Source organism: Aulostomus chinensis, chromosome 24, assembly GCF_037954235.1.
Source record: "Aulostomus chinensis isolate RoL2024-O1b breed Wild chromosome 24, RoL_Achi_v1.0, whole genome shotgun sequence".
In the NCBI taxonomy this organism is placed as follows: domain Eukaryota; kingdom Metazoa; phylum Chordata; class Actinopteri; order Syngnathiformes; family Aulostomidae; genus Aulostomus; species Aulostomus chinensis.
The window spans coordinates 5,240,001-5,266,082 of NC_141343.1; the positions used below are offsets into that span (position 1 = coordinate 5,240,001).

At 50.6% G+C, this 26,082-nt stretch overlaps 3 protein-coding genes across 3 annotated transcripts in view; 2 read left to right on the forward strand and 1 right to left on the reverse strand.

Moving 5' to 3' along the window:
- Positions 1-9,443, forward strand: part of hspa12b (heat shock protein family A (Hsp70) member 12B) — a 22,709-nt gene extending 13,266 nt beyond the window's left edge. The window contains exons 10-15 of the mRNA XM_086197824.1: positions 3,170-3,256; positions 3,441-3,545; positions 5,568-5,826; positions 5,939-6,042; positions 7,705-7,895; positions 7,968-9,443. Of these exons, the coding sequence (XP_086053950.1) occupies positions 3,170-3,256; positions 3,441-3,545; positions 5,568-5,826; positions 5,939-6,042; positions 7,705-7,895; positions 7,968-8,435 (1,214 nt within the window). The 3' untranslated portion in view covers positions 8,436-9,443. The remainder of the gene's footprint in view (positions 1-3,169; positions 3,257-3,440; positions 3,546-5,567; positions 5,827-5,938; positions 6,043-7,704; positions 7,896-7,967) is intronic.
- Positions 9,434-14,140, reverse strand: cct7 (chaperonin containing TCP1, subunit 7 (eta)). Its single transcript, XM_086197827.1, has 12 exons — positions 14,011-14,140; positions 13,022-13,105; positions 12,863-12,932; positions 12,680-12,786; positions 12,406-12,584; positions 12,101-12,272; positions 11,830-11,994; positions 11,555-11,743; positions 11,012-11,109; positions 10,802-10,934; positions 10,301-10,507; positions 9,434-10,176 (listed from the first exon to the last, which is right to left on the reverse strand). Exons 1-12 carry the CDS (start codon positions 14,014-14,016, stop codon positions 9,949-9,951), a joined length of 1,638 nt encoding a protein of 545 aa, XP_086053953.1. The 5' UTR covers positions 14,017-14,140; the 3' UTR covers positions 9,434-9,948.
- A 566-nt stretch (positions 14,141-14,706) lies between these two features.
- Positions 14,707-24,150, forward strand: krcp (kelch repeat-containing protein). The gene is made up of 13 exons (XM_086197826.1): positions 14,707-15,013; positions 15,216-15,377; positions 15,459-15,540; positions 15,627-15,686; positions 16,815-17,010; positions 17,099-17,197; positions 17,535-17,666; positions 21,298-21,485; positions 21,559-21,755; positions 22,606-22,700; positions 22,780-22,834; positions 22,930-23,027; positions 23,588-24,150. Exons 1-13 carry the CDS (start codon positions 14,952-14,954, stop codon positions 23,824-23,826), a joined length of 1,665 nt encoding a protein of 554 aa, XP_086053952.1. The 5' UTR covers positions 14,707-14,951; the 3' UTR covers positions 23,827-24,150.
- The last annotated feature ends 1,932 nt before the right edge of the window (positions 24,151-26,082 follow it).

Genomic DNA, 26,082 nt, shown 5'->3' on the forward strand with positions numbered 1-26,082 from the left:
GTTATGCCCCAGATGAATTTGGAGTGTGTGTGTGTGTGTGTGTGTGTGTGTGTGTGTGTGTGTGTGTGTGTGTGTGTGTGTTGAATCAGGCCGCAGGATTCACGAAAGGAGCAGAGCCAACACTCTGCCAACCACTGGCACTTAGTGGTTGAACAATTTAGCAAAAACATTGTGCAACCCTGGAAGATTTTTTTAAGTTGTAAAGTTGTCGACACCAGAAACACAATAGAATATCACAACGGAGTGAGGAGTGTTGCTCAGGAGGCGTGACAGTCCATTCATCAAGTCACTACACTGCTGCAAGTACCAGTACTTCACTTTGCTTGCAGGACCAGAGTACTACACCCTGCGCCTCCAGGTGTTTCTGTCGGGTGTGAGCTGGGTTTATTACCTGCTTTTATTTTTTATTCTTGTAAACTGCGTTTGAATTGGTTTTGTTTTATTATCTGAAGTCAACTTCAGTCCTGAGAGCAACAATAATCAGCTGACTGTGTCAGGGATGTGAGACACATCCATGTTTTTGCTGGTCTCTGCTGCAAAGGCTTTGTGCTGCTTCAGGATGTTAAAACTCCAACAATCGTCTGCCTCTCCGCAAGATCAACATGGCCGCTCCGATGAATCCAGGGAAGACGCCTGCTGTTAGGGAAATATTGTCCATCGTCCCCAAAGTCTGACAAGAATATATGGAGCCTCTCTGGCTGGTTGAGACCCACGCTGGTCAGCTTAGCACAATGCCTAGACTGGGTAGTGTAAGCATCAGCTAGGTCAGGCTCAGGGTGCTGGTGCGTCCAGCAGTCATCCTCCTCTTCCTCTCTGACGAAGTCAGCCATGATGAGGAGCAGCGGTCGCTCTTCTGGTGGTCAACAAACGGTTTGTTGGCCAAAGTTTCTGCTTAGCTTCACAGTCTAAAACTACAATCACTGAGACGCTGAGCAATGCTAACACTTCCCACCCGCCACCATTCATTGTGCTAAGCTAATTAGCGGTCACTGTGGGTCTCAGCTCCCTGACACATGCAGAAGAAAGAAGAGACTCGATCTGACTCTGAGGGTGATGGAAAATAAGGGTATTTCCTTGAAGCTGCTGCGCCTGGTGGAGGGCTGAACACAGCACTCACAGATGCATCTCACAGGAATTTAGTGCCTTGCTGAAAAGCACTTATTGTATCATAAACATTTTGGATGAAGTACTTTGGAGTCACTGAGAAAATTTACAGAAAAGGCGACAAAACCCAACTTTGTCACTGGTACTGGTGAGGCTGCATGGAAACAGCCTCAGGAAGTGAAAGGAAACAAAGACCGATGCATAATTCAGCGACTGAACATGTCGTCCAGAAGTCCCTGCACTCAGCAACTCGCCAAGAACGTTTTCACACACACACACACACACACACACACACACACACACACACACACACACACACACACACACTGAACACAGCCTCTTATAATTGGAACAAGGTGCTCTCAGACTATGATCTCACCCCTCCTGCTCTGGTTCTCCCTCACCCGCTCTCCACTGTTCACTCGCTTTCTTTTCACCAGGTTGCACATTTTCAGACACGTCAAACACACACACACACACACACACACACACACACACACACACACTTGGCAATATGGTTGCACTTTTTACTATCTTTAGCTTTTTGTCTACCTCATGTTGCCTCCAAAGATAGCACAAGGGAATTATCATCACATACACACACGCGCGTGCGCGCACACACACACACACACACACACACACACACATTCTGTTTCTGCTGGAAATGGTTTCCAGATTTGAGTTGTATGCGCACACACACACGCACACAGATGAAATCAAGTCTCAAGTGACTGGTGTTTTTTGTTGAGCATCATTTACACTGTACAGACACACACTCTCACTCTCACTCATGCACAGGCATGCATGCGCGACCTCTTGCGTCATTCAGAGTTGTAGAATAATTGCGAGTACTTGTTTAGAGCCAATGTAGGTCATTGTTACTGCAAAACTGTGTTCTCTGAATCCAAATAATCAAAAAATATACTTTTCTTTCTTTTCCATCCAGGTTCTCCACACGCAGGTCTGAGGAAACTTTGTGAAACACACTGTCAAACATTTGACTCATAACACACACGCACACACGCACGCACGCACGCACGCACACACACACACACACACCAAGACTACTGCTTCCCTGCAGCCATGCCACAGAGCTCTTTTTATTTTTCCTGAGAAAGAGAGAGAAATATTTTCTCTCCAACTTCCTCCAGTTCCTCTTTGATCAGAGACTATTTATCATCTCATTATGCCTGAATTCACTTGTTCTCTTGCACATCCATTACTGTGTGTGTGTGTGTGTGTGTGTGTGTGTGTTCTCTTTCTCTTGGCCTCTGTCCAGACTCTTAACCTGCCACTCAGGCGTCTACATGTCCACAGAGAAATGATGATTTCATTTCTAACAACTTGCTCCTGTCATGCAAAAACCTCGTGACTCTGGTTGTGCTGTATTTGTTGTTGTACTTTGATGGACAGGTTGGATCATGTGATTGTTAGTTAATCATGTGACTGTGAGTTAAGTGTCATGACCTTGTGAAACATGTTAAACTTGAACATACGATGATGTATAAATTTGAAATGTGAATTAGACTGAAATTTAGTTCGGTGGATAGTTGTACTTCAAGAAACCTGTGTGTGTGTGTGTGTGTGTGGGGGGGGGGGGGGGGTTGGGGGGCAGGACCTTCTCCTTGTGCTCCTGGGTCCCAGATATCATTCCTCACCCCTGAGGGAGGAGAAGCACGACCCCCCCCCCCCCCCCCCAGGGGGTTGTGGGATCAGTTTTCCATCTGAGCAGGAAGTCTCACAGCAGGGCTGGTATCCAACGTTCAGCTGAGTTTGCTCTCGACTTGAGCAACCTCTCCGTCTGTTGGAGGGGTTTCTTATCATTTAGTGTCTGAGTCAAAATGATTGACAGGTGGATGTAGTAAGAGATCCTGATCCTGGCTGTGACTCCCATCCGAGGCAACGTCCATTCGCTAAAAGCGCTTCCCTTCATTGACAGGCTATATGTCGCCTCGCGGCTCACAGCGCTTCAGGAACTTTGCAACATGTGTGTGTGTCATTGTGACATCTCCAGTTGTGTGTGTGTGTGTGTGTGTGTGTGTGTGTGTGTGTGTGTTTGTGGCAGCACGGGAACAGCTGAGGCGGTCCAGGCACAGCAGGACCTTCCTGGTAGAGAGTGGAACTGGAGAGCTGTGGTCAGAGCTGCAGACAGGTAAGGTTCATCCATCCATCATCCATCCATTCATCACAACACTACACACACACACACACACACACACACACACACACACACACACACACACACACACACACAGAGGAAGGATCTGGTTTTCATTCTTTTGAATTTTATTCCTCTGCTGCTGCCCCTCCTCCCCCTCCCCCTCCCCCTCCCCCAGGTGACAGGTATATTGTTGCTGACTGTGGAGGAGGGACCGTTGATCTGACTGTCCACCAGATCGAGCAGCCTCAGGGAACCCTGAAAGAACTCTACAAAGCTTCAGGTACAACTTCTCCTCTGCTGGAACCATGAGGGTAGGAAAGGTGAGGCAGTTTTCTTTGTAGCCCGTTTCCACCACCAGTTTGTCTCCAGGCTTCATGGCATCATAACAACATCCTCTGCCCTCAGACCCTCACATCGACTGAGGAAAAACTCCATCGAAAACCTTTAACAGGGAAAAATCTGAGAAACCTCAGGGTGAGGAGGGGAGGAGGATCCCTCACCAGGAGGGACAGACGTGCAGGAGATGTTGTTACAGAGAAGAAAACAGTTTACAATACAGAATGGAGGAAACATGGAAATGTTAATAACAGCTGAAGAAGGAAGCTTCTGGTAGGGGAGGCAGGGAGAGCAAGCCAGCTTGATGGGGGACTGGATGGTAGACTGGTTCATGGAAGGGGAGGCAGGGAGAGCAAGCCAGCTTGATGGGGGACTGGATGATAGACTGGTTCATGGAAGGGGAGGCAGGGAGAGCAAGCCAGCTTGATGGGGGACTGGATGGTAGACTGGTTCATGGGAGGGGAGGCAGGGAGAGCAAGCCAGCTTGATGGGGGACTGGATGGTAGACTGGTTCATGGGAGGGGAGGCAGGGAGAGCAAGCCAGCTTGATGGGGGACTGGATGGTAGACTGGTTCATGGAAGGGGAGGCAGGGAGAGCAAGCCAGCTTGATGGGGGACTGGATGGTAGACTGGTTCATGGAAGGGGAGGTAGGGAGAGCAAGCCAGCTTGATGGGGGACTGGATGGTAGACTGGTTCATGGGAGGGGAGGCAGGGAGAGCAAGCCAGCTTGATGGGGGACTGGATGGTAGACTGGTTCATGGGAGGGGAGGCAGGGAGAGCAAGCCAGCTTGATGGGGGACTGGATGGTAGACTGGTTCATGGGAGGGGAGAGCGGGCCGGTGTAATAGTAGGGGATAAAAGGGGGGGGGTCGGGGGGGGGGGGCGATGCAGGGTACTGTGCTACAACCGCAGTCTCTCTAATATCCAGCAGGGGGCGACGCCTCTGTTCCAAAAAGAGGTGTAATTGTATCGAAATCTATGAGAAAGTTACAACAATTCTGGCTTGACTTGTCCCTCAGAAAACCTTTATGGTCTCAGCATAGTAGAGAAGACCGAGGGTCTTCACTTCCTCTGGGGACATTTTTTTACCCCCCAAAAAGCCCCACCTCCAGAAGTAGTACTTTCTGAAGTTCCAAGAATTATGGGGATGGGTCCTCCTGAACGTTTCTTGCTGGTTCTTAGTGGTTTAGGCTGGGGTTGACGTGCACACAGTTACGGTCCGGAGGAACCTTCTTAGTTCCAGGACAAACCGATTTCAGTCCTGTCTGGTTGGGGGCTCTAGATGGCCAGCAGCCTTGGCATGGAGACGCCATGGGCAGATCAACCCTAGAGTAAACAGAAGCGAAGCACCAACCTGCTTGGGGTTGCGGGTGTTACTGTGTCTGATGGACACTTGTTTCATGGCGAGGGTTCGTCACGTGCTCACCATCAGGTTGCTGTGGCTTCACGCACTCCAGTACAAATCCTGCAGGTGGCGTGCGTGTATTCACTGGAATTGGGATTTAATCTTTTTGTAGCCAACCTAGCAGATTTTGCTGGATTGTAGTTGTTTTTAAAATCAGTGTTTCAAATAAAACTGCAAAAAAAAAAACATGAAATATCGTGACAGCTTCAATCCGTGTACCACCGGTTTGACCTTAACGTCATCCTTTGACTGGCTCCCAGGTCTTTGAAGTGTCCTGTAGCGTATCACATTATGGATGCACCTGGTTAACCCACCTAACCCAGCTAAACTAGCGAGCTTCCCAACTACACCCTCGTGTACAAATATGGTCACTTCTGGCTCAGAATTTTATTTTTATTTTTTTAAAAAGCACAATAAATTCAGCCAAAAGTCTGAACTCCAGACTTGAAAAGGTAGTCCTGGAGCCGGTGGGGGTCACGGGGCTCCGTCCAGTTCTTACATCTACTTATGGATAAGATACAAGAACAACAAATGTCCAAGCATCCAAAGCTTTCTCCCAGGTGGCCCCTATGGTGCCGTTGGTGTGGACCTGGCCTTCGAAGCCATGCTGTGCCAGATCTTTGGCGATGACTTCATCCAGAGCTTCAAAGCCAAGAGGCCAGCAGCCTGGGTGGACCTCACCATTGCATTCGAGGCAAGGAAACGGACGGCGGCGCCAGGCAGGGCCAACGCCCTCAACATCTCGCTGCCCTTCTCTTTCATCGACTACTACAAGAGGCACAGAGGGCAGAGCGTGGAGGCGGCCCTGAGGAGGAGCAAGTGAGTCCCAGTCGAGCTCAGTGGCTCACAGATGAGTGCTGGATCAGATCACAAGTCCTCTAGAGATCTGTGTGTGTGTGTGTGTGTGTATGTGTGTGTGTGTGTGTGTCAGTATGAACATAGTAAAGTGGTCGTCCCAGGGGATGCTGCGACTTACCCAGGAGGCCATGAATGAGCTCTTCCAGCCCACCATCGCCAATATAGTCAAACACATTGGTGAGAACACACACACACACACACACACACACACACACACACACACACACACACACACACACACACACACACACACACACACACCGCACGTATACATACATAAAACAAGATAGATGTCAATCCTCCTTGTCCACCCCTCTTTCCTGGAGCGGCCGCCATGTTGGTCCGGTCCAGTCACATCTCCTAACACACATACGTGATAGAAGACAGAAGCTCCACCCACCGTTAAATTCATCGTAACTCGCTGAATTTTCAGCCTCCTTTCAAGCAGTTTGGTTTGCTCCAATTGCCTGACGTGTTCCCAGGAGTAGTTCTGTAACAGCCCTCATGCTCCCTCATCGATCCGGAGGATAGCTCTTTTCCTCACATTCCTCTGAAATCCTCTTTTTGGCAGCGTCACAATCTCAGCTCCAGTGTTTCATCTCTGAGCTCTGTTTAGGGTTTCATGAGCGACTCAGGGAAATGTCTTCAGCAGCCAAATGTTTCACTTCCTGCTGGTCGTGCACCAGCTATTCGTGTTCCCTGGGTTTATCACAACCTTTTCTTTGATAAGTTTTGAGAGCTACTGCCTGCTGCAGCTGGAGACAACACCAATGAGCCAAAACAGCTGCCTGAAGTGTTCCACTAGGGACAACCATCTGCACCGAACACAACGTCCATCGATTAATACGTCGTACAAAACTTGTAACGCTGATTTTTGGGGGGAATTTTATATTCCATCGTCCCTGGGGCCCGACAAGAAGATGAGACCCTTCTTGATGGGGCTGAGACCTCTGCTCGTTAGCTCAGCGCAATGACTGGTGGTGGGTGGTAAGTGTTAGCATAAGCTAGTTCAGGTCCAGGATGCTGATGTGTCCAGCGGCGCCCAGTCAGGAAAGTAGTTCCGGCTACATGTCTGATTCTATTTTATAACAAACAACCTTTGTTCTGCTGATGCAGGCTGAGACTGCTTGGAGGGGAGTGTGTTTGATTACTTTGAAGGAGCTATGCTAACACTTCCCACCCTCTACCATTCTTTGTGCTCAGCTAGCTAGCATTTAGCCAATCTCTGTGGGTCTCAGCTCCCTCATCAACACACTGAGAGGGGGAAGAGTTTCTGTCTGGCAGTGGGAGGATGGACAATCAGCTCCTCTCCCACAAAGTTCCTGTTTCTTTAAATTGGAGCGATGCAAGCCGGGTTGTTCTGAGTCTCCCTCGGTGCCTAAACTCAACGACCTCACAGCGTTCAAGCTGGCAGAACCTTTGAGCCTGAGTCACTCTGAAGTCCCGATGTGCTCGTACTTGGACACGATGAATCCAAAAGGATAAACTAATTCAGTGCTAAAAGTGCAGTGTTCAACCATAACTGAGGCCAACCCAAACACACTTCAGCCATAATGGCCTCTTTCGCCCCACGACCGTGATGGGTGTTTGCTGTTTTTGTCTCAGCCCTGACAGAATAAAGGCAGGGTGTCTGGTTTAGATCACATTCCAGCTGAGCATTCAAGCTCGGGGTTGTTATGTTGCATGAAGCTTTGCTGGATCGATCTCAAGCAAAACCGTGAAAGAAACACCGATGGAAGCTGAGGGGAAGGAGCAGCTGCACCCTGACCTCCACTGAAGTTGGTTTTTCAGTTTTGCTCCTCGCTCCTATTTTGAGCCTCCATGTGTCTCCCCTGACAGAGGAGCTGATGGCCAAGCCTGAAGTGCGCGGTGTGCGTTTCCTCTTCCTGGTCGGTGGTTTCGCAGAGTCGCCCATGTTGCAGAAGGCCGTCCAGAAAGCGCTGGGTCGGACATGCCGCATCATCATCCCACATGACGTCGGTCTGACCATACTGAAGGGCGCCGTGCTCTTCGGGCTGGATCCCACAGTGGTGAGGGCTCACACACACCTGCTGGTCCCGGACTGGCATCTTCACAGCTGATGTCACATCGCTTCCTCGCAGGTTCGAGTGCGTCGCTGCCCTCTGACCTACGGCGTGGGGGTCTTGAACCGCTTCGTAGAGGGACGCCATCCCCGGGACAAACTCCTCATCAAGGATGGCCGTGAGTGGTGCACTGACATCCTGGACCGCTTCGTCTGTGTGGACCAGTCGGTGGCTCTGGGTGAGGTGGTGAGGCGGAGCTACACTCCTGCTCGCCTGGGCCAACGCAAGATCATCATCAACATCTACTGCAGCGTCACAGATGATGTCACATACATCTCTGACCCCGGAGTCAGGAGGTGTGGGACGATAACGCTAGACCTACCGGAATCGTTACCGTTACCGGGAGCAGTGGGCGGAGCCGGAGGCCCTGAGAGGAGGGAGATCAGAGCCACCATGCAGTTTGGAGACACAGAGATCAAAGTCACAGCTGTTGATGTCATGTCTAACCGCTCTGTCCGGGCCTCCATAGACTTCCTGTCTAACTGAGGCGCAGTCGTTAGTGGGGACACAGAAATTAGTGATTCCAGCTATGATAACGTGAGGAAAAGCGGTACTCTGGGAGTGGGCCCATGTTTGGTTTGGATGATAGAAGAGCTTTGTATTCAACATAGAAACTGGTTTACTCAGAGCAGGAGGCGGTTCTTAAAGTCTACTTCTCAATGAAACATGCTAGGTTGTGCTCTCTGCACAATCCCACGTCAGCTGAAAGTCCAGCGAGACCAGAGAAACGCCCTGAGGTACCCCTGTGTGAGCTCCAGCGCACGACGGAGGAGCACGGATCCCTGCAGAGAACCACACACAGCTGATACTACCTAGAGGGACCCCCCTCGCCTCTGCTGAGTCAGACAGGCCGTCATTGCTGACTGGCGATTACTGCTGGGGTTTCCCTCCATTCACGATCTGATACCTCACCTCAGGCCTGCTGCCCATCACTGCTACCTGACTGCAGCAGCCTGTGTAAGCGCTCCACCTAGTGGTCAAAAAACCAGCCAGGAGAAGCTGTGGATGCATCAAATGCACCTGAACGGTCGAGTGATGGTCAGCAGGTGTTTGCGCACTTCTGTGTGAGTGATTTGGTTTCCTCCTGTAGCTTCAAGACACATTTCATAGCCGTCACGCAGGTTGTCACGGAGATGATTAGAAGACAGAAACAAAACCAACCCATCACAAGGAGGAAATGATGGCTGCGAGAAACACTCTGAAAGCTGGCGAGCACCTTCTGCTGCCACCCCCCCCTCTGTCCCCCTCAGCACGTGTTGTCCCATTTCATATGTGCTGTCAGAAGCTGTCTCCATGTTTGTGTCATACATGAAGTAAGAACCACTAAAGCACGTTCCTTATGCTGATGCGCTCATTTGTCCACTTTACTAAAAAAGGGAACATCTTGATTTTACTGCTTAAAACTCAACATTCAATAAATGTAACCTTCAGTACTTTTACTCATGGGTTCTACTTCCTTACACCTCTGACAAAGACTCTCAGGAACAGTTTGAGCTGTGAGTTTATTGTTGCGAACGGTTCAATAAATACGTTCACAGCAGGACCGAGGACTTCCTAAGACCTGCTCCACATCTTCAGTGCTTCACACACGTTTGTCTCACACCAGAAATGATGGAAGCGCTGCTCCGGTGGGTGTGTGTGTGTGTGTGTGTGTGTGTGAAGAACGAGCCCACAGACGACAGGAGTGGGTGTGGTTCTACAGTACACACGATGATGTCACCAAACAAAAGCCTCAGTAACGGAGAGAAAACTGACAAAACGTCTCCGACACAGTCCAAACATCTTCAATATCTACTTTTCATGTCTCCTGTTGCAGAGTGTGTGTATGTGAGTGTGAGTGAGTGTGTGTGTGTGCCCACGTGTGCGCTTCCATCACCGCAAATTATCACCAGTTCAAATCCAAGTGCAGGTTCAACAGGACAAGCGGCATTGAAGAATCAGCTTTAACTGACTGGCGTCTCCTCTACTCTTGGATTTCAACGCCAGCTTTAATTTGGATTTAGTGAGCGTGGGGCCTCCCGCGTCCTCGGCCCCTGGCGCCCCCTGGAGGTCCGTCAACAGAGCTGCGGGGGTTCTTTATGGTCTCGTCAACCGACAGGATGAGGCAGGCTGCCTCCGAGGCTGCTGTCAGCGCGTTGATACGCACGATGGAGGGCTCCCAAACGCAGGCCACAAAGTTGTCTGCGATGTCCTCGTTGTTGATGTCCACGCCGTACCACATGCCACCCTGCAGCCAGGTGAGAGGGAGAATTTCACTTCCTGTTAGTCCCTCTGCCAAAACCAAAGAGCCCCCCCCCCCCACCAAGTACTTGAGTGGAATAATGTTAAGTATCAGAAGTGTAGTTTCCAACCTGTGCATGTTTGGCGCGTAGTTTGTTCAGGATATTGGTGGCGTCAAAGCCGGCGTTGTCACACAGCTGTCGGGGAATGACCTCCAGAGCTTTGGCGTACGCTCCTATCAGCAGCTGCTGCTTCCCCGGGATGGTCCTGGAATAATCCCGCAGGTACTTGGACAGCTCCATCTCCACAGCTCCTCCCCCCGCGACAACCGAGTCATTCTGAGGAGGCGTTTGCGAACGGTCAGGTGACTACCGATAACTATTAATCCAGTATTCTTACTGACAATCCAATAGAAATGTCTTCCACTAAAAAGGTCACGCTCTGATTTGTCGGGTCAACCACAGTAAAATTAACAAAACTGAAAAACATTTTTGTACATTCAGATGTGCAAAACATGCCAATCAAATCTTCAGTGACGTCACAAAACGCTTGGTATTTCCAGGCGCGAATATTAAGTCGTCTCTTTCAACCCGGTGAGATTCTGCACCCTTGACCTTTGGGAGCGAACTGACCTTGATGGCCCTGCGCACAATCATGATGGCGTCGTGCAGCGATCGCTCCGTCTCCTCTGTAAACTGTTCAGCTCCGCCCCTCAGGATGATGGTGCAGGTCTTGGCTTTGGGGCAGCCTTTAAAGAAGTTATACCTACGAAGACAGGAAGCAGCTCCTAGTCCACCTGAACAGACACAAGCAGTGAGGAGGACTCGCCTGGTCCCTCTTACCTTTCCCCTCCAACCTGGACCTCCTCGAAGATTTCACACTGGCCCAGGACGTCGTCTGTCATGGCCCCGACTGAGGTCTGGATGGAGCCCCCGCAGGCCTGGAGGTCATATTGCACACAGTCACTCATCTGATCAGTTTTCAAGGTTCCTGTGTCTCACGCTGCTCTGGGTTCCTGGTGTGAGCGTCCATATTTGCGAGCTGCTTTTTAAAAAGCTGGCTGGAGGGAACCTGCCCCCTGATGATGGCGAGGATCAGGGAGGAACCAATCATTTGACTGGAATACGGCATAACGGTGAGTGGCCGAGCAGTCATCGTACGACCAGCCACAGGAACGCAGAGCAAGTGGAGCTGTCGGCATTCTTTATTTCTGCTCGTTAGGACATCAATGGCTGTTCCAGGGTTTCATGACCCTCGGCATCACTCTGCTGCTGGATGACGCTCTCCTCCATTTCTCATGGAGAGTTTCATGGTTTGTGATGGGAACACGGTGCAAGCTGGTTCATCACAACACATCAGTGTTAACGAGTGTGCAGGTCTCCTACCATCATGGTCCTCTTCAGGTCCTCCTCCTGGACCCTTCCAGCACAGAACAAGTCTCGATCAGCGAAGTACTGCGTGGCCACATCACCGATTGGCAGCTTGGACAGAACCACCTTGGCTCCTGACTTGTAGATCTTCTCCAGTTTGTCGTACAGGATGTTCCACTCAGCGTCCACGATGGCCTGGTAGTCCTGCAGACAGGAATGAGGAGGACAGACTAATTACACAACAGAACCAAGTTTCAGAGCACTTCTGCATCGCGTCGGGGGCTTCATACCTCCACAGACTTCACGCGGACCTCGGCGTTGTCCTTCTCAGCCTTAAGCTCCAGCTCCACATTGAGTAATGCGATCTTTGGGTTCTCATAGCTTTTAGGCTGCATCTCAAACCCAGCGTAGGAGAAGGTCTTCTTGAACGCGACCCCAGAGATCAACTGGGAATCCTGAACAAATGAAGAGCTATTAACACTGATGGATCGGGAACAGTGAGATGAAGAGGAGAGGAAAGAGGGTTAAGGTTGGTTTGGTTGTAACAGGCGATACACCAACCTCAAGACCTCCTCCCTGGACCTTCTTGATGCCGATCATCTTCAGGGACAGCAGCTCGTCCAGAGACATGACGGCATCCACAACCATCATGGAGAAGAAATCCTTCTGCCCAGCAATTAGCTTGGAGTTTAGTGCGGTGGCTGCACACTTCTCCAACAGCTGCCTCTGCTCTCTGGGCGGATGAGGACAGACGGAGGTGCGTTTAAGACGTAAGGAGATCCAACACTGTAACAGCTTCATTTTCCTGCAACCTCATTTCCAAACATAGTAGTAACATAACTGTTATAAGCCAGGTGAGTGCTTACTGCTTGTCATCTTTCTTGACTGGGACAGCAATCTCCTTGATCTTGTTGACGGCGAGGTTGGTAGCGGTGCGGAATGCTCTCATTATGGTCTGGGGGTGGAGACCCTCCTCTACGTAGGGTTTCAGCTGCTTCAGGAACTCTGCTGCCAGGAGAGTGACGGAGGTGGTGCCATCTCCAACCTGAGAACCAACAGAAAGGAATGAATGAATGAACTGAAACACCTTTAGTGACTGCTTGACAGGAAGAGCTCATTCCGTTCCCAAAAACATCTCACCTCGGCATCCTGGGAGCGAGCGATGTCCACCAGCGTCTTGGCTGCAGGGTGGACCACGTCCAGCAGTTTCAGTATGGTGGCTCCATCGTTGGAGATCGTGGCCTTACCTGAAGAACATTTACACATATTTAAGGAAGCTGCGGACTTCCCTTCCTCACCTCTTCTTCATTCCTTCATACCCACCTCTGCTGTCCACCATGAGTTTGTCCATCCCTCTGGGCCCCAGTGTGGTCCTAACAGCCTCAGCTATGACCTGAGAAAACCCCAACAATGGACACGATTACAGCGAAATCCACCTTAATTTCAAATTCAATCCACACCGCGAGCAGGAAGATCTCAGACCTGGCATGCATTGATGTTGCTGATGAGCTGGGGAACGCCCTGAGACGTGTCTGTCCCCTCCTTCAGCAGGATCACCGGTGTGGGCTGGACAGAGAGGACACAGGGTCAGAAGACAGCACGACATTTGTACCGCTCGAATTTATTGTCAGTTTGACAGTTCAGATCTAGTGGGACGAGTCATAGTCAAGATGTTGGTGACATCCCCGCTGAACACATGCAATGGACCGTTATGTTTTGACATCTGGAAGTCTTTCAAAGTCTGGATGGACTGACATGCGCTCGTACATTTCTGATTTTAATCTGGGAAACATGCCGCATGAATAAATCCTTTATTACAACACACAAACATGAAGAAGGAGCAGTGGTGGAGGGTCTCGGCGGTTCTTGCCGTTCAGAGATGGAGCTGAATCACCGTCAAGGGTTGGTTTACGGTGCTGAAGTGGTTCATTTGTCCAGTTTGAGCGAGAATCAGCTGATACACCTGACAAACGCCTCATGCGTTCTATCATCGCATCGTAGTTAACGGTCTTGCGTCTGTCTGTCTGGGTTAGCTGCTGCGTGCTCTTCAGCAGGAGGCGAGCTGCTCTGTCACGTATACAAAGAAGCTAATGCGGCTAACAAACAGCTCAACTCAAGAAGTCAATACTCTGATTAGGTAAAATACCAGGTAACGTATTTTTATATAAAAAAAAAAACCCAGTATGAAGTCTGTCTCCTGTAGTTTAGTTCATCCATATTCCAAACCAAATACAAGCGTCCCCGCTACCTTCGTAAACGCCCATTGAGTGTAGCTAAAGCTACATGCTAACACAGCTAGCCTGACAATAAAATCGTTTCACGGATAACAGCAACAAAATAATGTTTTCTAAACATCTCCAAAGTACAGCCACTTAATCTCAGGCCGCTTCCGATGTACCCGCCCGCGACCAGACCGGAGGATGGACACGGATCGTGCGGTAGAGGTCGGGCATGAACGTGAACTCACTCACCATCATCTTTGCAGTTCCTTCGAGAATCTTTCAGCCGGCTGCCTATCCCAGAATGCTTTGCGAGAGGTTCGGGCTACGGCCGTGCTGGGGTGCGTTCAGGAGCAGTGATGAACTCCAATCATGCCCCTTTGATCCCACCATTTATACCCTGTTTGTATTAAACTGTAAATTTTGTCTTTTTATCAATCAATCAATCTATCTATCTATCGATCGATCTATAACAGTTCAATCGTTTGTTGTTAAGGACAAACACCGAAACCACAACAGTTTCATGTTCAATGCTGAACATTTAAGAGAAATAACAAGAGCTATGCTGGAAAACAAAGAAATAAAATCAACATAAAAAGTGTAATGACATTAAAAAGAGGAAAAAGACGGTCAACCCTACACAATAAAAGTTTGAACAGCTTAAAACTGAATCACGAGCGGGAGTGAGAAATGGATCAAATGGATTTAATAAGAAAATAGAGGCAAGTTCAAGTTTAGAAACCGAATAACAGGATGAAGGTAGTGATGAGTAGCCCATACACGCTCGACCCCAACGCGCAGTATAGTCCTGTACTAAAGTCACGTAAAGGCACCACATTTTTCACTTTGCTGTCCTTTATGTCCCTGGTGTTGCGTTCAGGGGTCGGTGTGGCTTCTGTGACGTTCCGGATGCAGGCTCCTGATTGGTTGAGGCTTGTGAGTCGCAGCCTGGGGTGCGTTAGATTCGGTTACCGGTCTGTGATGTACAGGTGGAGCTCGCGCTGTGCCGGGTGAACTGTGCCCGCACGGACACGCTAAGCGGCAAAACACGCGCACACCGGCTCACGCCCCGGAGTTCGCGCGGTGTTTAGAACCTGTTGCTCCGGTGGCGGGAGATGCCGGTCGCACCGAGGTGAACTGCCGTCGGCGCGGAGTCAGAGAGCGGGAAGCTGTCGTGGTCCGGGAGCGAGAGGATGGAGGAATTCGGAGTTTATGCGGTTCTGGGAGTTGACGCGCCGCCGCGGAGGCTGCTGAGGTACGTTAGTGACGTCACTGCTCAGCGGGAAAAGTGGCTGAGGCGTCCAAGCGCAGCCGGTGATTCCCGTTGCCTCTCACCGACGCCCCTCCGTTACACGGTGTTCGGAGGATGTCACGTTGATGCTGTGGTGTGTTTGAATCGGTCCATCGGAAGGAACGAGACCGTCCCTGAATGATTGCCCCCGGTTTGTGTTGTTCAGGGCTGAGGGGTCGAGCAGGGTGTCGGTTGCAGTTCCCGCCGGTGTCCGCCAGGTGGTGCTGTTCAGCAGCGGGCCGTGGGGCGGGAGGATCTGCGTCAACGCGGAGCTGGACGACAGGGACCGGATCCCCGTCACCATCGGCAAACTGACGCCTTACAACAAGTAGGGGGCAGAGGAGAGCCCGCTCGGACGCTGATACACTGGGTCGACCACTGACGTAATACAGGTCATTTTGTCCTCCAGGTGTCTGTCTTGGGAGCAGTGGGAGGAGGAGACGTGGGGAGACGACGTCACGTTGAACGTCACGCTGGTGGGAGGAAACCCGGTAAATGTTAAACACCATTGAAGAGCGTGGCGTTCATGTTGTCAGATGAGTTCATGATGAAGGCTGTCAATGCTGGTTCTCCTCAGGTGAAGGCAGACTGGGCCGAACCAGCGCTCATCCTGGCCGCCAAGGAGTACACCCCTCAGGTGAAGTGTGTACTAGTGTCAAAGTATTTGTATGCAGGGTGTTGGACACGTGGTGGTGCTGCATGGAGCTCCTTTCCAGGGGTTCCCTGATGGAGGAGTCCCGGGTGGACAGTAATATGTGGACGCTTTGTTTGCGTGTGTTTTTATGTTGTTTACCTTTATTCAGATTTACTGCCAGGAGAACAACTACGGTGAGGGTTTCATGTCCTCAGCTCTCCGCCTTCAGTCCTGGAGCAACGTTAATCATCAACACGTAAACGCCAGCCACGGCTGCAGGGTTCACGAGAAACCTGGAGCAGTGTGGAATTTGAAATTCACAATTTCCAGGTTTGAAAAAGCTTTTAGGACAAAAAAAGCGTTGGGACTTTGAGTTCCAAGACAAACCGGAGTGAACCAGGTTTCTGGGACCAGCGTCCGTCTTCAGCTGTTTATCTGAAACAGCTCTGGAGTGTGGAGATGTGGTCCCTCCACCCGGTCCTGGACCTCCAGGTGTCCAGGTGGATCCTGAAGCCTGAGCCTCCTCAGGTCTCGGGAGACCCCCCCCCCCCCCCCCCCCCCCGCGAAGACACACCCGTCTGACAGACAGACAGACAGATTACTTTATTAATCCCTTTTGGACGTTCCACTAGGGAAATTGCTACTTGTATTCATCATCTGGTTCTTCAGGCACGACCAGGTGAGCACAGGAGCGAGGAGTGTCACAGTAGTTGGAGCATAGATGCAGCTGCTAAAGTCCCAAGCTAACGGAGGGCGGTGAAGGGAGCACACCCCCTCTGGAGCCTTGGAAGCAAACGGTTCTGGAGAAGCACTGAGACGCCTCTGAATTTGCCAGCGTGGCGTTTGCTGAGCTGATCGACGTCCCTGAACAAAACAAGAAAATATCACCTCCACGCCTACAGACACGACTGAAGGCAGAACCCCACTGTTTCTGAGACGAGGGAACCACGTCTAATGCAACCCGCTAACGCCCCTCTGTTGCTGCAGTGCATTCTGGGCCGTCTCCTTTCATCTTATGCCTGCCAACAACAGCCTTTTTTTAATATTGTGTGGAGAAGTGTCGCTCTGGTGCCTGATGAAGTTTTACCATTTTTACTAAACGGACTTCTTGCACCCCCCTCCTTGTCCCAGGACACAGTGGCGCCCCCTACAGCACGAGAACTCAAAAACAGCAAAAGGAAGAGAGGGGCAGAGGAGGAGCTGGATGAGGAGAACACGTGTCCTAATGGCAGCCTGCAGAAAACCACACCTGTCCAGAAGGTCAGAGGTCAAGCCAAAGGAGGGCAGAAGCTTTTCACCAGTGGGGGAAACGCGAAGGTGACTGCAGGTGAGTCAGGAATGACCCGGTGCTGATGATGAACGGCTGGCTCCTCCCTCCTGTGTGGAGGTGTGAAACTCTTCTTTGTTCACTCCAGATAAAGGAGCAGGAGCGGTGCAAGGGATTGTGGGAAGGACGCCTCCTCAGAGTGCAGCCAGGACAAAGAGTAGGCTGGCCAAGACTCCCACACACACCGGTGCGTGCCTACACACACACACACACAAACGCGCGCGCGCGGTGCCGGGGTTCTGAGTTTAATCACCAGAAACATCAACATCGGTTGTGCTTCGAATGTTCGGAATATTTTGGGTGAATTTCCTGCTCACGATCTGGTGTGTTTTTGTGAGGCGGACCTGAGCTGATGAACGAATCAAACTGAACTCCGTGTCCGGCTGCAGTGAGACTCTGCTCCCATACTTGGACCGTCTTCCTGTCAGGGAATCACATGATACATGACAAACACGTCGTTGTTAGACGTTTGTTGTAAGGGGATGTCCCTGATGTCTCTGCTGTCTCTGGTGTCTCTGGTGCAGCCCAGCTGGTTGGCCCATCAGGTCGCTGGGGTCAGTCTCTGTGTCCCGTCGACGCCCAGACAGCGATTCTGATCGGAGGTCAAGGAGCCAGGATGCAGTTCTGCAAAGATCCCATGTGGAAGCTCTGCACAGGTCAGTCAGTCACAGGAACCGTTTCTAAACATGTCTCAGCTACCCTGCGGAACAGAACAAGTAAACACGCAGGAAACATTAAAAACGGAACAATATTAACTTTCCCATGAGTCTTTGCACTGGCATGGTAATCTAGGCCCCGCCCACTGCACGCTCTGCTCAGCAGACGTTGTGTCAGCTGTGTTTGTTAGGAAGCTTCACCTTCAGTTGTTGTCATGTCGTCTATCATAGGAAGTTTGAGCTGGAACATCTGAAGGGGGGGAACTGAGAATTATAAGGAGTTCTCGTCAACAATCTTGCAAAAACAGCGTTGACTTCAGTAAAGCTGTTTTACTTTTGAGTTTCCCAGTCAAACCAGTTCAACAGATGAAGCCGTGCTGGTTTGGACTGAGCTCACGACCTAAAACATGTGATTGATTCAGATTGATTGATGTTGGAGAGTGAGAGGAGATCATGAAAGCTTCCGTCGTCATCCCTGAAGTAGTCCGTCCGTCAGTCATCCATCCCTTAAATAGTCTGTCCGTCCGGCTGTCATCCCTTAAATAGTCCGTCCGTCCGTCGTCATCCCTTAAATAGTCCGTCCGTCCGTCGTCATCCCTTAAATAGTCCGCCCGTCCCTTAAATAGTCCGTCCATCCGTCTTCCGTCCCTTAAATAGTCCGCCCGTCCCTTAAATAGTCCGTCCATCCCTTAAGTAGTCCGTCCGTCCGTCGTCCGTCCCTTAAGTAGTCCGTCCGTCCGTCGTCCATCCCTTAAGTAGTCCGTCCGTCCGTCGTCCGTCCCTTAAGTAGTCCGTCCGTCCGTCGTCCATCCCTTAAGTAGTCCGTCCGTCCGTCGTCCATCCCTTAAATAGTCCGTCCATTCCTCCATTGTTTTGTCCCAGGGACCATCGTTATAACCAAGAAGCAACTCAGGGACCACTGCTTTGGCGGATGTTTTTTTGGGGGGGGGCACGAAGCTTAAAATCAAAGAGGAGCTATTCAGGCTACTTATTTGCACTTTGTGCTAAACAGAAAACCAGGCACGTAGAAATGAACAGAAATAACCTGAGGGAAGGCAAGAGGGCTTACAATCAGTCACAGTTCACACTCACTGTGTCTGTCCCTGGCAATGTGGTGGTGAGGCACAGTCTCATGTCCCTTTCAGGCTTCAATCTTGATCTGCACCAGTGTGGAAAATCCACTCTCACAAAGATAAGCAGTTGCAAAAGGTAACAGAGAGTTTACTGCCTCTGCTGCAAGTGCTGGTGATTCTGCCTGACAACCCACCCAGAACCTCTCAAGGGGCTGCGCTCCATTCATGTTCCTCTTGAGTCCATGGACGGTTCGATCAGTCGATCCTCTTCCATGGCAGGGAAGCTTGATCCTGCTGCTGCATTCTCACTGAATGGGAGCAGGATCCATTACAGCGCCGCCGATCACATTCATCAAAGGACTTTTGGAGTTGAAGCACAAGCTTCCTTTTTAACGCCTCCATTTTTTCATGCATCTGTTAGACGTTTGCCTTTCTGCCTTGCATGGAGCTGTTCAGCTTGTTTAGCTCTGCAAAAATATCAGTGAGATGTGGCAGCTCAGTGAGCCACTCAGTGTCACAAAAGTCCTCAGCCAGCTCCTTGTGTTTGTGCTCTCTTAAAAAGTCATGGATTGCGCAGTTCAACCCTGCGCTCCAGCACGGAGCCGCGCAGCAGCCGGTGCACCTCTGAATGATAGAGGAGAGAGGCGCTCGCTTCCTGAGATGAAAACAGACATGTATTTAATGCCTTTCTTTTGATTTTGTTTACTTTCTTTACAACAGAATCAAACACTGCCTGAGGTCAACACGTAGCTCTTTGGAGGCCAGGGACTCGCGGGGTGTCCAAATGATCCCAGGCGCTGCTTTCCTTACGTGTGCAAGCAGTCCAGTCTGATAGCCACTCATTGCTCCATCACTGCGTAACACAAAGCAGTTTTGCCAGGACATTTCAGTGTCTTTTAAAGAGTACACACATCCACAGCTGCTGGCAAAACACGTTCTCCAGCGATTGTACGGGTTCTTTACATTGTGCCACCTGGTATGAGCCTGAAGAGCACTTTCACTGCTCGTTGCACTCTAGTGAGTGTCTGCTGTCCCTTAAAATACGCAGCATTTCTTCAAAATACTGGATAGGCTTGCCTTTCGGTGAGCGATGGTGGTTCTCCAGATGCCGCGTTAGTTTTGAGGGCTCCATGGCTTCATGTGACAGGTGTGCTGAGCAGAGCAAACATTCTGGAATCTCATCTCCTGCTTTGTTGGTGGTGAACGTAAATCCAAGTTGAATGTACTGTTCTGCATCATATTTTCTTTCCGCTGGCCTCTCCCTCTTACGTTTCCTCGAGTCTTTGTCTTGGGGCGCTGGTTCTTCAGGGGGTGTGTCTGGTTCTTCAGGGGGTGTGTCTGGTTCTTCAGGGGGTGTGTCTGGTTCTTCAGGGGGTGTGTCTGGTTCTTCAGGGGGTGTGTCTGGTTCTTCGGTCTCCACTGTGACTGTCGCTCCAGCCGCTGGAGGCTGAGTGGAGGCTGCAGTCTCAACCTGCGCTGCAGGTCTCTTCCTGACAATGAGTCGATCCATGATAACCGCATGCTAACATTAGCTAGCAATACGCTCGCTAGCCAGCTGTAACGTGAATACTCAAATCAAATATGGAAATCGAACTAAAGTTAAATTAAACTGGCCAAAGTGCAAAAGAAGAAAGTCTAACGTGCGAAGTCACTTGATGTGTCATGTTAGTGAGGCAGGGGTCGAGTCAAGTCAAGATTTCTCCGTTTCTTTGGGGGTTTTTTTTGGTTTGCTCCTGTCCGTGGTCCTGCGCGCCAGGATGAGTCAGTGGGTGACGTGAGGAGAATCCTTGGGAATCTCCATCGCCTACATTTGACCTAATATGGATGAGTAAATTATTCAGAAAAATAAATTATTATTTCAATAAAATTTATTTTAATTTATTTTTTTATAAATTTAATTTCATTTTGTCATTTTATTTTTTTTTATTATTTTCCATTTACAATTTCATGGACCACCTGCAATACCGCCATGGACCACCAGAAGGCCGCAGATAAGCGGTTGCCAACCCTGCCCTGAAATAGTCCATCCATCCTTTCAATAGTAATTCATCCCTCCATCCTTCCATCCATGTTCTCCCTCTTCTCCTGTTCAGGGTGGTGGGGGTGGAGCCTATCCCAGCAGCCTTCCCCCTGGACAGGTCACCAGTCCATGGCAGGGCCAACACATAGAGACAGACAACCATTGGCTCTCCCAGCCACGCCTACGGTCAATTTAGAGTCTGGATTAACCTGGTCCCTCTTGATGTCTTTGGACTGTGGAGGAAGCTGGAGTACCAGAGAGAACCCAGCAGGAACAGGGAGAACATGGAGACTCCACACAGAAAGACCCCGTGCTGCAGCCGGGGCTCCACCCACAACCTTCTTGATGGGGCCACAGTGAGGACCACTGCTGCACTGGCCAACTCATTAAAATATAAAAGTAATAAATACAAAACAAAACTCCTGGCGAAGGCCACGCCCACTTCCCCAGCTTCCAAAAGGACAATGATGTTACACCTCAGCTGTTTCCTATCTGGAACCTAACCAAGTTTTGTGGTTTGTCCTCTTCTGTCCACCAGAGGACATGTCGTGGATGGCAGCTGAGACTCTGGCGGAGGGGCCAACCCCTGAGGCCCGGATCGGTCACACGGCCGTCTATGACCCTGACACCAAACGGATCTTTGTGTTTGGAGGCTCGAAGAACAAGAAGTGGTTCAACGACGTCCACATCCTGGACACACAGAGCTGGAAGTGGACCATGGTGGAGGTGAGCGGGTGGGGGTCCGGGTCTGGGTTAGGGTGGATACATTCTTGAAATTGTCCCCTCTGTTCTGCTGCAGGCTCAGGGTAAAGTCCCCCCCCTGGCCTACCACAGCTGCAGCATGTTCCGGGGGGAGCTCTTTGTGTTGGGGGGGGTCTTCCCTCGTCCCCACCCGGAGCCTGACGGCTGCAGCGACTCTCTGTACATCTTCGACCCCCACCTCTCTATCTGGTACCAGCCCATTGTCACTGGTGACAAACCATCCCCCCGCTCAGGGTAAGGGGGCGTCATCCCTCACACACAGAGACATGCACACAGACACACACACACAAGGACACGCACACAGAGACACACAAACAAGGACACACGCACACAGAGACAAGCGCACGCACACAGAGACACACAAACAAGGACACACGCACACAGAGACACGCGCACGCACACAGAGACACGCGCACGCACACAGACACAGACTCACGCACACAGACACAGACTCACGCACACAGAGACACACACATGCACACAGAGACACACACATGCACACAGAGACACAGACTCACACACACAGAGACTCACGCACACTGAGACACGCACAGACACAAAGACACGCACACACACGCACTGAGACACAGACACACGCACACTGAGACACGCACACTGAGACACACAGAGACACAGGCACACATAGACACACACACACTGAGACACACAGACACCGCACACTGAGACACGCAGACACACGCACACTGAGACACGCACAGACACAGGCACACTGAGACACGCACAAACACACGCACACTGAGACACGCACAGACACACGCACACTGAGACACGCACACTGAGACACACGCACACTGAGACACACGCACACTGAGACACACATAGAGACACAGACACAGGCACACAGAGACACACATAGAGACACACGCACACAGAGACACACACACTGAGACACGCACTGAGACACACACAGAGACACAGGCACACAGAGACACACACACACTGAGACACACACGCACAGACGCAAAGACACATGCACACAGAGGCACCCAAGGACACAAAGACACACGCACACACACACACACACACACAGCTATGTAACCCTCTCCTGGTGTTGGTCTGCCAGCCACTCGGCCTGTGTGATGCAGGAGAGGAAGATCTACATGTTCGGGGGGTGGGACACTCCTGTGTGCTACAACGACACGTATGTGCTGGACCTCGGTAAGACACAGATGCCTCACGTCAGCGCTTCACACATGCTAACACACACATGACTGACGTGTGTGAGTGTGTATTCTAGGGCTGATGGAGTTTTCTGCTGTGAAAACAACTGGGAGAGCCCCGTCCCCTCGAAGGTATACACACACACACGCACACACACACACACACAGTCATTTAGAGGTGAAGATGACATTTCTATGTCTAACTGGTGTGTGTGTGTGTGTAACAGCTGGCATGGCAGCACTGTTCTGTCTGACACAAAGTTCTTGATCCACGGCGGCTACAACGGACACAACGCCCTCAGTGACACCTTCGTCTTTGATACAGGTGAGAGCAGCCAGGTGTGGTCGTGGGCCGACCCAGCTGACAGAGGCCACTGGGTTTGGGCTGGACTCTAAGACAGCCGTAGACCACGTGGTCATGGATTGCTTCCCTGTTGCCCAGCAACTAGAAAATAATGGCGAGTAAAAATCTGGAGGACATGTTTGACTCCATATTTGATCCAAGCCTGCAACTGTTAGCCAACGTGAACCAGCATCATTCAAGCCCCGCCCAGCTCTGCCCTGGAGGCTGGCTTGTCCCATGATATGATGGTACAGAAGTATAGTGTTGCGGTCTCCTGTACCTGCAGGTACATGGGTTTCTGAGTCATGGACTCTTCGACTACACGGACTACACTGTGGGAGAAGGTCGTCCCAGTGACTGGGGTAAATTCTCCCAGTTGAGTTGCTGGGACCAGTAAATACTTGGTATTTTATTTGTGCTCCTTCATGTCCCTGCGTGAGGACGCGAGCGAGTCAGTGATGTCATGTCCTCCATGTAGAATTACCAGGATTACCACTGTCAAACCGTTCACATGAGCATTTCTCTGTATGTGATGATGTCAGAGACCAACATGTGGACGGAGGTGATGCTCCCCCAGCTCTCCATCCCCAGAGCAGGCCACTGCATCATCACCATGGAGACGGGTGCCAGCCGGCGTTTCTCTGAGAGTACTGAAGAAGCGGAGCGGGAAGCGGGCTCGGTCAGCAGGACCCTGCTGGTGTTTGGAGGCGGAGACAATGAGGGCAACTTCTACTCTGACCTGACCACCGTCGCCATGGAGGAACTACGGACTTGTGTCTGAGTGTCCGTCCGCCGCCATTATTTATATTCCTGTTTCTTCTTGAGTCTTTTCCTGGGATTGATCTGTTGATGGTCGTTGTATGTTAGCATCAGACAGACGTGCTTGTCGAGCGTTGATATTTGGAGAACGATCTTTTATTGGATTATGGTTAGAAAAGGTTTTTAAACACTGAATGTGAATGGCCACTTTTATGTCGTGGATCCGTGTTACCTTTGACTGGGTAAGTCAGAAAAGTTCATCACGCACATTTTGATTTGACTTTCATGGAGTTTCTCTCGTTTTCCTCTGCCAAATAAATACATCAACATGTGATGCGTTCAAGTGTCTCCTTTTTTCACTGAAATCACAGAACTGTTGCCAGCCGTTGTGTGTTGGTTAAATTCCCGTCTGATCTCTCATCTGCAGGATCTGAGTCACTTCTGCTTGGCGAGGCGTCGGACTGCCGATAGTTGAACATTTGATTGAAGGGTCATCTTTATTTTAACACTTTAAAAAAAAAAGGTAAAATGAAGGAAAAAACAGAATTTACAGAAATTAGCAAAGTTTTATTCCCATACTGAATAGACCACCATTTCATCTTTGCTCATTAATAACAATGTGAGTCCAAAATGGAGCAGGAGGAACCCCAACCCTGGGCTTCTTGTCCTGCCAACGTCACGGCGTCAATAGACGATCAGCTACAGTTCCTCAGCGCTCACTCCCAGTTAGAAACAAAGGTGTAAATGAGGAGGCCTCCACCGCCAGCGACCGCGGCTCCTCGTTCCTACACCTCCTGAGACACTGCTTCTGTCCATCTTTGAGATGATTGTCAACATGATGATGGCAGCGGTTTGCTGGTTCTGGGTCTCGTGGACCAGCAGCTGCTTGCAGGTGCCAGACTGATATTTGAGTGTGGGAACATGAACACAAACCATCCACACCAGGAGCTCACTGGGTGCTGGAGCACTTGGTCTCTAGACGCTCCGTGTGCTTGGGTTGGCAGCGTGATCAGTATACACGAACATACATGGAGTATACACCTACATGTACATACATGCATATTTATATACATACATGTACATATGTGTGTATGTGTATACATGTATTTACATACAAGTGCACACGTACATGTACATATACTTGTATATACACATGTATATGTACACACGTGTACTGTCCTCCTTACGGTTGGACTCGTCATCACTGGTGGGATCTGTCAGTCACTCGTCAGTGCCGTTGGATCTCACTTGTAGTTTATGAAGGAAGAAAGCAAAGTGTGAAGTCATAAACATGTCACCATGGAAACAAAGTAGCTGTAACAGTGTTGAGCTGCAGAGGAGGAAGGGGACCATCGTCATGACAACTGTGGCAATGAAGATGAATGATGATGAAGAGACAAGTGGACACAAGGATCAGCAGAAGACAGAGGAACACCTCTGAACCCGTGTGCATTCTCAGAACACAACAGACTCATACCCCCCCCCCACAGAACAGACTCATACCCCCCCCCCCCCACAAACAACAGACTCAGACCCCCCACCACAGAAGGTCCCTTCTCCCAGTGGCAATAAAACTGTAGACTACATGTCAGTGATTGGACCGTCCACACCACTGTTCTGTCTCCATGTCAGTGATTGGACCGTCCACACCACTGTTCTGTCTCCATGTCAGTGATTGGACCGTCCACACCACTGTTCTGTCTCCATGTCAGTGATTGGACCGTCCACACCACTGTTCTGTCTCCATGTCAGTGATTGGACCGTCCACACCACTGTTCTGTCTCCATGTCAGTGATTGGACCGTCCACACCACTGTTCTGTCTCCATGTCAGCGACCCTCTGATTGTTCTTAGTTTTGTTCTTTGTGTGTCATTTTGTCTGTCACGATGGGCTGAGCCTGGTTCTCTTCATTCCCTGTGTGTTGTTGACTGGAGTGCTGTTAGGAACAGAACTTCCCTTGGAGAAGAATAAAGGATTCTGGTCCTGATTCTGGTTCTGAAATGTTTGACTCCGCCTCCCATTGACCCCTCCCCTGGCTCCTCCCCCCATTTCCGTCCCCTCTCTGGTCAATAAACCGATGTCAACACCCACCCTGCTCCTCGCCGGCTGTCACTGGTCCCTGCTGCTTCAGCGCTGTCCTCTGGTGGGTCAGCCTCCTCCTCAGCTCCAACTACGTCACGCCAGCATCACACCTGCACTCAGAGCGACAGCGTCTGCTCGGCTGCCCGCAGCAGGTCTGTCTGCACACTCACCCGCGGGAGACAAGCGTGTGAAACTC

Coding starts and splice junctions, on each gene's coding strand:
- cct7 (XM_086197827.1), bottom strand. Junction 12,273..12,405: donor GTCAAGAAAGATGACAAGCA/GTAAGCACTCAC, acceptor TCATCCGCCCAG/AGAGCAGAGGCAGCTGTTGG. Junction 10,508..10,801: donor TTGTGCGCAGGGCCATCAAG/GTCAGTTCGCTC, acceptor ACGCCTCCTCAG/AATGACTCGGTTGTCGCGGG.
- krcp (XM_086197826.1), top strand. CDS start 14,952: ATGGAGGAATTCGGAGTTTATGCGGTTCTGGGAGTTGACGCGCCGCCG. Junction 15,378..15,458: donor AAACTGACGCCTTACAACAA/GTAGGGGGCAGA, acceptor TTTGTCCTCCAG/GTGTCTGTCTTGGGAGCAGT. Junction 22,835..22,929: donor AGAGCCCCGTCCCCTCGAAG/GTATACACACAC, acceptor TGTGTGTAACAG/CTGGCATGGCAGCACTGTTC.